This window comes from Dreissena polymorpha, chromosome 9 (genome assembly GCF_020536995.1).
Source record: "Dreissena polymorpha isolate Duluth1 chromosome 9, UMN_Dpol_1.0, whole genome shotgun sequence".
NCBI lineage: Eukaryota > Metazoa > Mollusca > Bivalvia > Myida > Dreissenidae > Dreissena > Dreissena polymorpha.
This window is the reverse complement of record NC_068363.1, coordinates 59499658-59513926: the sequence shown is the minus strand read 5'-3', so window position 1 is coordinate 59513926 and position 14269 is coordinate 59499658. Positions and strand designations below refer to the sequence as shown.

Here is a 14269-nt window from a genome sequence, read left to right as displayed (position 1 = left end):
CCTAACTGATGGGCAGCAAACAACATTCCGTATAATATTACATACCTACATACATACATGCATGCATACATGCATGCATAATATTACATACCTACATACATACATGCTACATACATATGTATAATATTACATACCTACATACATACCTACATACATACATGCATGCATAATATTACATACCTACATACATACCTACATACATGCATGCATGCATTTATTTCAAACCCTTAGTAACTGATGGGCAGCAAACAACATTCCGTATAATATTACATACCTACATACATACCTACATACAAACGTGCATGCATAATATTACATACATACATACATGCACGCACGCACGCACGCACACACACACACACACATACAATTACTTTCTCCTGCCACTATTCTCTTAAGCCATGTTATTTTCATATAATTTTCGAAGGAACATATATCTACCATATTTAACCCACCTTCGTTATTATCTTGAACAATTACTGTTTTTTTCATTTTGCTTCTGATTGGGTCTCCTTGACGACATCCCCTTTTTTTACAAAAAGTATCTGACAAGAATCCATTTATTTGTATGGAGGCCATGGTATTATGCAAGAACAAAAATATCCATTTTTGGAACATTGGTCCAAAATTGGAAAAATTAATAGTTGTTTCTATAAACTGGAAAGGCAATGTATCGAATGCTTTTTCAAAGTCAATCGTCATAAGTAACCCAGGTAAATTATTATCTTCAGCATATTTCAAGATATTGTAAAGTAATCAGGTGTTTTCTCCAATGAATCGACCTTTAATGAAGCCTGTTTGGTCTTTAGAGATTAAAATATCAAGTACTGTCTTTAATCTATTTGAAATGGAACCTGATGCTAATTTGTTAACGACATTTAATAGTGTCAATGGTTGTAAGTTTTTCAGGTAACATCTCGGCTTGTTTTCTTTTGGAATACAAGTAATAATTCCATGTTTTTGTGTGATGGACAAGGAATTTGTAATAAAAGCATAATTAAGACTTCTCACTATTAAGTGGCCTAACTTATTCCAAAATACCTTTAAGAATTCCGCAGTGAATCCATCAGACCCTGGACTTTTATCATGTTTCATATTTTTAAGTGTTATTGATACTTCTTCGATAATAAGCAGTCCTTCTAATGAGTAAGATTGCACTTTATTCAATTTAGGTTTATTATTATCATTACATACATCAGCATTTATATCGTATTTTATTTCATTGTCATTTTTAGTGTATAATGTTTTATAGAATGTAACAGCTTCTTTTAAAATATCGTTTTGCTCTGTTAACTTAGCCCTGTTTTCTAATTCAATAAAAGGTATTGACTTATTTGTATAATGATTAGATTCGAGCGAGCAAAAGTATTTAGTGGGTTTTTCTCCATCTTCTATCCATTTAGCTCTAGAACGAATAAGAGACCCTTTAAGTTTATTTTCCCTCACAGTTTCTAATTCCTTTTGTAGCTCACGAAGTTGGTCTGAATTAGTTTCAGTCAAGGATTTTTAAAGTATATCAATTTTCTTAATTAAATTTGATTCATGGTTTTTGTTCTGTTTAGCTTTATATGATGAAAATGAAATACTTTTACCTCTTATTTCCATAAGTAATGTTTCCAGAAATAATTGGTCGTTGATAACAAACTGTATGTTGCTATTGTGAATATTATCTATGTTTTCTATGTTGTAGATAGGTATACAGTACTGTAGTTTAATATTTTCAATCAAAGTATTAATACAGATTAAAAAGTCAATATCCTTTAAAAGTGAATTGTTGAATATCCATAGCCCTTTTCCATGTGCTATTTCCTCAAAAATTATTTCTAGGTCGATGATGGAATGATCTGACTTATAACATGAATCAATAGTAGATGTTCTATTGGATGACAGATTATTTCAAGTTAGGAAAAAATCAAGTCTAGCCTGTTTGTTGTAATGGTTTGAACCGTCTCCATGTATATTGTTGGATAGTGCCATTTAGATATCTGAAAGTATCAATTATATTGTTATCTCTTATAATAGATTGCAATGTTGTTCTTGCATTTTTATTATTGTTAATGGATGTATAATTTTGATAATCCAAGTTTACATCTAAAACACAAATAAAGTCCCCACATATTATATATTTATCAGTATTAAAATCTGTTATTTTTATAAAGAGGTCTGTAAAAAAAGTGGGAGTATCTTTATTAGGCCCGTATAATGTACATAAAGTAAAACTGTTTGTCATATATGTCAAGTCTAAAAGTAAGTAGTTTCCAACAGAGTCATTTTCAATTTTATTTACTGTGATTGGTAAGTTCTTTTTAAACAAAACGCAAATACCTCTTGAATTTGATTGCCCAAAACTAAAATAGCATTCCCCATCCCACTCTGAGTATATTTTATTGTTCATATCAGGAGTAAAATGACAGTCCCGGAGACAATAAATATGTGCTTGTTTTGTTTTTAAAAAATTAAAGACATTTCTACGTTTTTTAGTGTTATTTAGGCCCCTACAGTTGTATGAGATTGATTTCAGATTATCCATTTTTATACAGATGACAAAAGTGCTTTAACTTATGCTGTTTGCACATAGTTATTTTCACTCCGAGAGCGAAAGGGTTAAGAAGCCTTTACCCAACACGCATATATCCTAAAAATTATTGTTCAAGTGCAGCATACATTTTAAGGTTAGTACAAATTCCCAGCTTAAATGTTTAAACATGACCTTTCTGAATGTTTGTAATCTCATGTTTAGCCGGTGTATATGCATAATTGATTGTCACCTAAATTTTGCCCCTATTTTGAAATTAATCTACATCAAGGGTCCCAAGAATCACACTGGATTTATGTCTCATAGAAGACTCATGGATCACACAAGAAAATTTTCAAAGTTTTTAATGAGTCCCATAATGTGAAAATGGGTCTTATGCCATATGTGAAGAGTAGATTCAGAACAGCCTGCGCAGTCTTGTGAAAAACTATGCTGTATGCAATAAAGAGCTCAATGTATCGCGGTCTTATTAGCTGCCACTGTATGCAATGAACAACTTAACCCTTTGCATGCTGGGAAATTTGTCGTCTGCTAAAATGTTGTCTGCTAAATTTCTAAAATTAGCAATTTTCTTCGATTTTTTTTCAAAGAATACTATCAGAATAGCAAACAGTTTGGATCCTGATGAGACGCCACGTTCTGTGGCGTCTCATCTGGATCCAAACTGTTTGCAAAGGCCTTCAAAATCCGGTTTCAGCGCTCAAAGGGTTAAACATTATTTCATCACCAATCATTACACAAGTCAAAGTACTAGTTAGGGGCTCAAAATCAGCCATGTTCTGAGAACACTAGGCTTAAGGCATGTGCAGTGCCCACCATTGTGGGATATCCATGACTAATTCATTCCGTTACTCTCCAGCATAAGCCGTAGGACAATACAAGCAATACACGCCGTTTTGACCTTACAGTAACTGTAACCTTTCAGTAGACCAATGAAATCACAGTTTACAAAAAGAATACTCTTCGCTTTGGAGGTGTCAATGCTTCTCCTGGATAATGGAGGCCGCCATAGAAAATAAATGTGTGTTTTGTTTTAGCATTATAAATGGGAATAATTACAGAAATCTTTCATCATCAAACACATCTTTAAGTCCAGTTTCCCAGAGTCAGACTCAAATCCTACATTCTGGATCAACAGTCCAGTGCTGTTTGGTACTCTACCAGTCAAGACACTGCAAATCAGCCTACCAGATCGGCAAATTTTATTTTGTTATTTTTAAAATTAACTTATGTCCTTAATATCTGTTGTTGTTTTAAGCACAAATAAATAGGCAAGTCCCAACTAATGATTAAAAGTATGCATTTTAGCGATTTAAACAGTAAATTGACACTCTTTATCACTGGCTGAAGTATAAAGATATCAAGAATTTTCTCATCATTATGTTTTGTGTTCACACTGGGATATTTATTGGGGAAAGATTTGAGTCGCTCTCTAAGAAAGGGGGGTTTAATGCATATGCGTATAGTGGCATCCCAGATTAACCTGCGCAGTTCCCAGAGGCTAATCAGGGATTTCACTTTGCGCCTTAACTGGATTTTTACCAAGAAGAAACTTTCTTTCAACAAAAAATATCATTAAAGCGGAAAGTGTCGTCCCTGCTTAGCCAGTGGGGACTGCACAGGCTATATGGGTCGACACTATGCATATGCATTAAACCTCAGTTTTTCCTTGCGCGACTCATGTCTATTCTTAAAAATAAATTGATATGATCAGGCTTCATAAATGAACAAAAATAAACAACAATTGTCTCTAGAAATATTGTGTCTAAGATTTTGTTTGCTTTGCAACGAACATATTTTAAACGAAGTGTACACTATGTGAAATGCTATATGATTCAAAAGGATTTGTATGTTTCCAAAAGAGCATCTGTCTAATAAATAAAATTGTGTGAGGATCTGATCACACTACTAACAATGATACTAACTTAAGTCTGACAGCTCCTCGGAGATTTGTGTTACCTACTAAACAGACGTGTTACCAGCCTATTGACAGGTTATCACACAATCTGCATTTACTTTTGAACAAAGGTGAGAACAAATGTTTTCTGGCATATCTTTTTAATCTGTATTTAGAATAAGACATTTTGACCTTGACCTCTTGCTTTTCAAAATTCCTAAAGGTCATCCGAGTTGGCAGATGGAAACAATCAGGAATGTTGATTAAGTATTTTCACAATAATATGACCATTTTTTTATTTTTTTTAAACCTATTTATTTAAGCCTCACCACAAGCCTCGGCTTATATGAAAACTCTCGAGTCTGTTTCCTTGGTGTCTATGGGGGAGATCTAAAGAACGCTCCCACACTGGGGATGGAACCCGTGACCTCCCGATCGCTAGGCGGACACCATATCCACTATGCCACGGCGATCTTTTATGACTATTTTCAACATTTTAATCAGCTATGATTTTAATACGGTACCTAATTGTGTTTGGCTTGATTTTTCCAAGTAAAACACAAATGGTATATTGAACTATGCAAAACTAAAAATAATATTCTCAATTAAACTGTGTTTTGTAACAAAAAGAATAGATCTACAGGTAAATAACAATTGCTGCAATTATCAGCTGATTATTCTTGTTCACTTACTAATGTATTATACTTGTTCACTTGCAAGCAAGATAATGTACCAATATTTGAACTTTTATTTTGATCACGTTTTAGTGACACAGTATATAATTTTCAACAACTAAATTAATGTAACTTACTGTGTATTATGCAAAGTATTTCTCCGCCCAAGTTTTGATTTAAATAGTCCGAGCGTGTTATTCATTGATACCACGCTATTATGGCTGCTAACTTGCGAAACATGAATAATCGCAAGACCCTTTTTTACCAGAAAACTACGCTCAATATTTCAGACAAAAAGGGCTGTTGTCAAAGCAACAAACAGCAGGTAACGGAATGTATTAACGAGATTGCATCAGTTTGTACAAAAAAAATTATGTGAATAAAATATGCAAAATGTCTTTCTTTGTGTTTGTGCACTTCTTCGAGGACAGCTTTCGTTGGGGATGTTGTTGACATAACAGATAGGTAAAGGTAGGTGTTGTATTAAACATGCATTTTCAACTGTCTAAAATGACTTGGCAGAAATATATTTTGAAATTGTCTTTTCCAGATATCTTGACATTGTCATTCCCACATTCCTACAAAAAAACACATCAAAATGACAAGTGCCCTTTTTAGGGTCACCCATAGTTTTGAGAGAATATTCTTAACAAATTGTCAAAAATATAGTACTATGCAAATCATGGTCTTGATCTGAGAAACGCTTACTTCTTTCAATACAAATACAAGCTTTCTAAAGAAGCAGAATAATTGATTGTGCAATAGTAAAATGTCAGCATATTTTGGTCAGGTCTGTTAGTTTTATTGACTTAAATCTTTTCACTCCATTTTGGCATAACAAATGGTTACACAATAAATATGGTTGCCAGCTATACATGGTAAAGTACAGTAACCATTATATAAACACATTACACAGACATGTATTCTAGTATCTTTTAATATACATAACATACATAATGGTAATACAAATATCATCCACAGTTAAAATGCCACAGCTTTCACATGAATGTTCATCAGTTCCAATGATTGGACATGACCATTGCCCTACTCCATGGTTTCCACATGGCCGGTCCCCAGCTTATGTTCCAAACTTCTTCCTCTTGAGAGCCTCAGGCAGGGAACCGTACAGGTCTAGAGGGGGACGCTCCACGGCTACCAACCAGCTGTCTGGCAGCACGGACAGGTGCAGTAGAAACTGTAACAGACAGAATTGATGTCATACTCATCATTGTTTTATGTTTTATCATTGGTATCAGTTGAGCCTCACTCTGGGATAATGGGGCTTAATGCATGTGCCTAAAGTGTTGTCCCTGATAAGCCAGTGTAGTCTGCACTAGCTAATCAGGGACAGAACTTTCCACTTTATTGAATTTTTCGTTTAAATTAAGTGACTTCTTAAATGTACTTTACACTTTACACCTGTTTATCAAACCCCATTAAAAAGTGATGCTCATTTATATTGTGACCTCCTACAGTCTGCTCCATTATTGTTCCATAAAAATCAGATAGGCTTACCAGCAATGTTTGCTTCATGCTGACAACACATTCTGGTTTTCAAAGAGCCATATGCAGTCAGACCTAACAGCTAAAGATGGTGTATATAACAAATGAGTTACTAGTGATGTGTAACCTCATGACCACTGGGCTTTCTGGAATTCATACATAGTAGTTATCTGGCCAATAAACTCAGTTGGTAGAGTGCAGTACTACAGATCTGAGGGTCTCGGTTGCGATCCTCAGCCCGAACAAATAACTTGTGTGGGGATTGGCCGTTATATCTTTTCTATGTTAATTCTCTACTAAACTCTGATTAAAATTGGGCAGTTGTCAGTACCAGGCATAAGAATGTGTATTTAGTACTGGTAAACTATCTTAACTCATTCAGTGCTGGAAACGAATTTTGAAGGCCTTTGCAAACAGTTTGGATCCAGATGAGAAGCCACAAAACGTGGCGTCTCATCAGGATCCAAACTGTTTGCTATTCTGATAGTATTCTTTGAAAAAAAATCGAAGAAAATGCTAATTTTAGAAATTCAGCAGAAGACATTTTAGCAGACGACAAATTTCCCAGCATGCAAAGGGTTAACAAGGAAAGGTGTGAGTTAGTTAACTGACCAATGGCATGTGATAAAAAACAGCAAATAAACAACTTGAATAAACACCTTGTAGTTCTTGCAGATGTGAAAGGCAGATGGATGGTCAGGGTTTGGCGTACACAGATCTAACCACTTCAACTTTGGGTCTGGGAACGGCTGAAACATACAAAAGATATTGAGGATATATTAATGGCTATCAAGAGTTGAAACATAGTGAAAAGGAAAGATATTTACCGCAATTACTCTAAGTTTTCGAACACTTAAAAAAAATATATAAAAAATTGTGTCCGAAAATTTACATACAAAAAATATTTTAAAATACAGGTTTCCGAAAAATGAAGAGTAAAACTAAAAAGATTTCCTTGACGATCGAAAGCGGGTAAGCAATGTGTAAAACGTCCATTGTATTAACAACTCTAAATGAAGTGCTTGTTAAATACCAGGCCGTATAGTATAATTTACTATTACATATATTTGTGCTTTATTAAAAATAATTTTCATGCTCTTTTGAACAGAAAGTAAAAATGCTCCTTTGTACCAACGGGTTCAAAGGTGAGCTTTTGATTTACCAATACTTTATTATGAACCTGTAATTAATGCACTTAAATAAAATCTGCAAACTATTAATTCTTTGTTTGTTCGTCAGTCGTTCTGCAAACTATTAATTCTTTGTATGTTCGTCAGTCGTTATCTTACACCTTCAATTGTTTGTATAGTAATAGGTGTGCATTAAATTCTGAAGCGTTTAATATTTGTCACAGCTATCTCTCTTGGGTGAAACCATTTTTGTATTACCCATATACATGGTTTTTTACCCTATTACAAAATTGATATGGTCAATTGCCCTAAGGCATTCACCTGCTAGGTTGTTTTACCTTAATCCGGTCATAAAAACGCATGATGAAAGTGACACAAGATAAGCAGAATAACGGAAGAAATATGGTAAAATAGCGCTGTAAAATGTACTGTCCAAAAATTTTGAGTAATAAATTATTGACAAAAACTCATATGTCCGAAAAAGTTTTGTCACACAAAAATTATATTTTGGGTAAAAAAGGGGGTGTCCAAAAATTTAGAGTGTCTGAAAACTAAGAGTAATTACGTTATGCTATATAAATGGCTTACAATAGTTTAAACATAGGGAAAAGGGAAAGATATTTAGTTTATATTTAAACAGTTTAGCTTAAAAGTTGTGTATCTGATACATAAATGCACATGTTTTTAACGTCAGGACTAAAAAAATCTGTTTCAGTACAGCAATCAGCTTATAATAATAATAGCCATTGGATTGTCGGATAAATTCTTGTCATTTAATAATGCATAGAAACAAACCCTAAATTGTTGTTTACTTCTATTATAATGTATAGCAGTCACTGTTTACCTGACAACTATTGTTGAACCCTTTCCAAACAACACTGTCCAACAGTGAATAAATACAACAGTCTACAATTGAATTGTGGGGACCTGATGGACATGTTGAGGATTGGCATGATGTACTTTAAGCCTACGTATTCCACCATAATTGCATCCCCTGTTTTAGGCTTATTGAGACATTCTCAAGTCCCTTTCTTGATGTCTTAAGATCAGGTCTTCGGAGAGCTCTCAGAGAAGGGAGCAAACCCAAGACTGGTTGCTAGGCAGGCACTATATTTGCTCTGCCAGTTATTGTCAATGCTAAATTCTGTTAATATTTTTCTAGGAATGCAAGCATCAAAAACAACATAAAAAAGCCTGCAATTCTTTGAAAACCACGCTGTTTTGATCTTTACAAGATAATACAATTCCTAGAAAAACAGTCTACAAAACACACCTCTGTAGACATGGTGAATGCCATTTTGATCACATTTGACCTCAAGGTTTCAATTGTTAAAAACAGACAACATACACTCCACAAGCTTATCAATTCACCTGATACAAAGGACAAAATCAATATATCCACCTGTCCCCATTATCAGACATAGACATATGTAACTGACCAATACTGGGCATACAAACATGGACAATATTGGAGGCAAGTTAGTTGAGTTTTGTTAACTCCAACTGATCAGAATGGCTGTAAACATTCGCCACATTATCAACGCTACCTGTGTCTTGTCGAGGATACAGAACATCTGCTCATCATGGAACACAATCTGGTTGTGGTTGGACGGGTTGTACGTGATGCTGACGATTTTTGACTTGCGCTTCAGCCATGTGTACATAAACCTCGCAGCGTGGCGCTTCGTCCAATCAGAATACTCTGCCTGCTCGACATCAAACTCTATGATCTACAAAACAGAAGCTTGACCTGTCATTTGAAAATTCATTGTAACCTTTCATGTTCATGATTCTCACATCAATTTGAAACAGAGATAATCACATATGCCAGCAGGTATATGGCCCCCAAATCAATCCGGTCTGATTAACATTTAATGTTTAAGAGTGAATGTCAGTCTTTGTAAAAACTTGACACCCTGTTTATTTATTTTAAAAAAAACAACAACATATACTTCAACACGTTCATGAAAAAATTTGCAGGTTTAAAAAGTTTACCAACACATTATCATCCCTTTACCACTTAGATACCTATTTTTACACCTTTGAAGTTCGGATTCCTTAGAAAATTAAATTTGATTAAAGACCTTCCTTACTAGATTCAAATTGTAAAGGCTTTATTTCCAACCCTTAGATACTGATCAGCAGCAATTAGCATAAAACCTGAACAGACTGTGAGTTACTCGCAGGCTGTTCTGGTTTTATGCTGGTTGCAAAAGCCATTTTCACTTTGCTTCTTATATGGGAAAGGGTTATCTTACATCATTGTGCTCTTTGGGTCTTATGCTTGTTGATTTGTAAATATGGGCCATAAAGCTAGGTATGTCACAGGTATGTCACAGGTAAGGGTGGTCCTGAACATAGGCTTTTAAGGAAACTGGTACACATTTACAAGTAGGCCTACAGCTTCTGTTATTGTTTGTTAGTTAAGATTAATAATTCAACACAACAGTTTTTCAATCTTTATTCTTTCTTGCCTTAAAAATAAATTTTAAGTATATACTAAAATACATTTAATTACTGTAACAACATGTATTGAAAAAAAAAACTAAAAGTTTCTGGGCCAATTAAAAAGAAGTGTGCTTCGTGCTTATACAAAAATGATAATAGAAAGTAAAAACAAGCTTTTGCAAGTTGAAAAATAAGTCACTTTCACAAATTTGCAAATGGCAAAAAAGTAAAATTCCAGTACGAATGCCCTAGAAACATATTTATTAACATTTTCTGTCAGTAAACACAAATTATTTGCGCGGCAAAAAACACGTAATTACATCAGGAATTTTCTTTGCCATTAGATTTTTTTTTACAAAAAGAAAAACAAGAGGTCCATAGATCCAAGGTGCTCACCTGAGACCTGAAAAAAACTAAACTATTCTGAGCAGGTAGAGTTCAAAAGATTTCAATGTAGAGATTAACCCATTTATGCCTAGTGGACTCTCCCATCCTTCAAATTGGATCAATTTATTTCCAAAATTAGGGATGTCGAGTATATTTATTTCTATATTTAGAACATTTCTTACAGAAATCCCTTCATGCAAACAGCGCAGATCCTGATGAGACTGGGTCTACACTGTTTGCCAAGGCCTTTTTCTAGACAATAGGCATAAATGGGTTAAAGGTAAACTGCCCCATACCCTGGCAAAAAACTTATTCAAAGTACAGAAATATTCTTCAAACTCAGCATTTTATGGTGGTTGGGTCAAAATTATCACTTTTAGACTGTTCAAAAGCTTATACAATTGTCATACAAAGAAAACTACCTGACCACTAGCAGCTATGATTGTAAACAGACAGAGAACTGGACATTTTTTAAGAGTAGATGCTTCAAAATGAATTCATGAAAATACTGAAGCATAACCTTAGAGACATTTGCTAGTTTAAGCAAATTTCATAAAAATAAAACAAAGTATCATTCATATTAAGTTTTGTCAAATTCTGCCCAGTGGTTCAGGTGGAGAAAAACAAAATTAAATTGACGAACACACCCGCATCACTCATTTATGCACACATTGACAGATGACAGACATCACGGTATCTGAACAACTCAACATGAACACATTGTGCTCAGGTGAGCTTAAAATGAAAACATATCATTTCTGCTTGAATGTTGTTTACACCAGTTCTGTCTGGGGCTTTGCATCAAGATAAATGCAGAGAATACACTTTTTTAATTCAAGGATCTTTTTAAACTTTAATAGTGGTGAAAAAACTAAGAATCAGACCAATATTAGCTGAGTATTCATATCCCTTAATATGTGAGCCCTACTTTCTGGTTTGTGTATGCCATGACTAGTGTCCGTCCGTCTCCACTGAATGCCATGGCCGTCACCTGACTCCTGTCACGTGGCACACTGCACACATGCTGTAACAGGATTTTTTATATAAACAATGTTGGTGAACAAATTAAATACAAAATTAGGCAAAATACCATTAACTTTTCACTAGTACTAGGGATTTCTTAAATAAGTTATTCTTAAAACAGGCTTTAAAAGCATTGAGAAATAGGGCTCAATTTATAGGCCCTGGTCTGAAAAAACAGAGCTAAATGCGTGTGTGTAAAGTGCTATACCAGGTTAGCCTGTCCAGTCAGCACACACTAATCTGGGACGACATTTTCTGCTTTGCAAAGAGAATTCCTTTAAAAGAATAATAATTAATAATTCTATACAAGTGGAAAGTGTTGCCCCTGATTAGCCTCTGCAGACTTCACAGGCTAATCTGTGAAGACACTTTACCCACATGCATTTAGCCCAGTTTTTCTTGACACAAATTGAAAATGCACTCTTGGCAAACCAGGGAAAATGAGAACTTGAGCATACATGTAAACAAAATCAGTCATGTATAAGTGATTCCAGGAGAAGACAATTAAATGCGGCTAATAACATCAGAAATGCAGTTAATTACATCAGAGACAGCATTACTAAATAATAACTAACATTTACACACATTGGATTACGTCTCTTTAAACTATTTTTCAAAACATACCACATTAATGATTATGTCCTATAATTAACTGTAATCAAGTGTGAACTTCACACCCACATTTCTTCACAACAGGAGTCATATTTCAAAAGCAAGTTACTAGAATTAGAAATTATGGCCTATATAATAAGCCAAATAGTAAAAAAAAAAAAAAAGCTGCAAAGGCAAAATCTGCATCCATGAACTAGTTTTAGAACTTTGAGTATTACGAGAAACAACAAGTGTTACATACATGTACATTGATGCCCCAGACAGACGTTTTGACGAAATAAAACGCTATGTTGCAAACAATAGTGTGTGCCTCCATAAACGTATGTTGACATTTTTGTTTTGCTCTGGGAAAACAGGGCTAAATGAATGTGCGTAAAGTGTCACCCCAGATTAGCACAGGATGACCAAGGACAACTCTTTCCGCCTAAACATGATTTTTGCTAAGAAGAGTTTAATAAAAAAATCCATTAAAGCTGAAAGTGACATCTCTCTGAACTTCACAGGCTTATCTGGGACAACGCTTTACTGATGTGCATTAAACCCCCTTTTCCCAGAGCAAGGCTAATACGTTTACCTTCATCTTATTTTTCTTAAACAATGAAATTTAACAGAAATACAGTATTACAGGGGTTCATTAAATGCTTATGAGGTATATAAATATATATATAAAGAGAAGGGATACAAGATGCTGTGTTCAATAAACACAGGTAAGCCCCTAGTAAAGCCTTGTACGTATACATTCAGCCACCAATTAGAATAAATCCAAAAAGTAGGTCAAAGTCAAGGTCAAAATGAGGTCAGGTGATGAGAGTGTGAAGACTGTTTAATGAAAGTATCAAAGCCTGTTAGTTACCAAGTATAAGTCCAAAAGTATGTCAATGGCAAGGTCCAGTTGAGGTCAAAATATGTGGCTGTGTTCATAGCTTGCAAAGACAGAATGCATGAAAAGATCAATGCTTTGTAGGAAGCATCATTGATGTCATTGGAAACCTTTAATTTTGGGTTAACCTCATTCTGACAGACAGACGGTCAAGACATTTGCTATATGCCTCCCATGAAAATAACAATAAGGACCATCATTCTACAGAAATTGGTTGCAGCCTAAAAAACATCAGGATGTATCTACAGATGCAAAATACCTCAAAGTTAGTTCCTGAGCCAAAACATTTTTACTTTTTTAAATAACAGTGACTTTTCCTTGATCTAACTGGCCCTACATTCATAAATCCCTAGGTCAGCATGCAAGTTACTCATGCAAAGAATTTCAGCATAATCCCCCCATCAAAATCTCAACTTTTATAAGCAGTAGTATTCTTCTTTTTTTAGTGACCTTGACCTAGACCCAACTATTAATGTATACAGCCTTACCTTTAGCTGTGTGAGACTGTAGATGTGCACATTACACTGATGGTCAGCGGCCGCTGCATACCGGTCGTCTGCACTCACACACAACAGGTGATAGCTCTCTGAAACATTACCTGAACACATTACCATAGTCAGAGAGTGCATAATGGGTGGAAATTTATCACTGCAGATGTACTTGTTAAATCACCTGCATAATGCAAAAATGGGTCTTATGCCCATATGGCAGCTTAACTGCATTCGTGCAGTCTGATCAGATGCTACATTGTCTGCTAATGAGACCACGAAACCTTGCATGACTTTACAGAGGACGGTGTAGCTCCGACCATGAAACCTTGCATGACCTTACAGAGGACGGTGTAGCTCCGACCATGAAACCTTGCGTGACTTTACAGAGGACGGTGTAGCTTCGACCACAAACCTTGCATGACTTTACAGAGGACGGTGTAGCTCCGACCACGAAACCTTGCATGACTTTACAGAGGACAGTGTAGCTCCGACCACGAAACCTTGCGTGACTTTACAGAGGCCAGTGTAGCTCCGACCACGAAACCTTGCATAACTTTACAGAGGACGGTGTAGCTCCGACCACGAAACCTTGCATGACTTTACAGAGGACGGTGTAGCTCCGACCACGAAACCTTGCGTGACTTTACAGAGGACAGTGTAGCTCCGACCACCAAACCTTGCATGACTT

The 14269-nt window shown here is 35.2% G+C and overlaps 1 protein-coding gene across 1 annotated transcript in view; it reads right to left on the bottom strand.

Moving 5' to 3' along the window:
- Window positions 1-6026: 6026 nt before the first annotated feature.
- LOC127846083 (U3 small nucleolar RNA-associated protein 4 homolog) overlaps window positions 6027-14269 on the bottom strand; it is a 42236-nt gene continuing 33993 nt past the window's right edge. The window contains exons 14-18 of the mRNA XM_052377260.1: window positions 13579-13749; window positions 11504-11599; window positions 9288-9470; window positions 7270-7359; window positions 6027-6302 (exon numbers count right to left, since the gene is read on the bottom strand). Coding sequence (XP_052233220.1) covers window positions 6186-6302; window positions 7270-7359; window positions 9288-9470; window positions 11504-11599; window positions 13579-13749 — 657 coding nt within the window. The 3' untranslated portion in view covers window positions 6027-6185. The remainder of the gene's footprint in view (window positions 6303-7269; window positions 7360-9287; window positions 9471-11503; window positions 11600-13578; window positions 13750-14269) is intronic.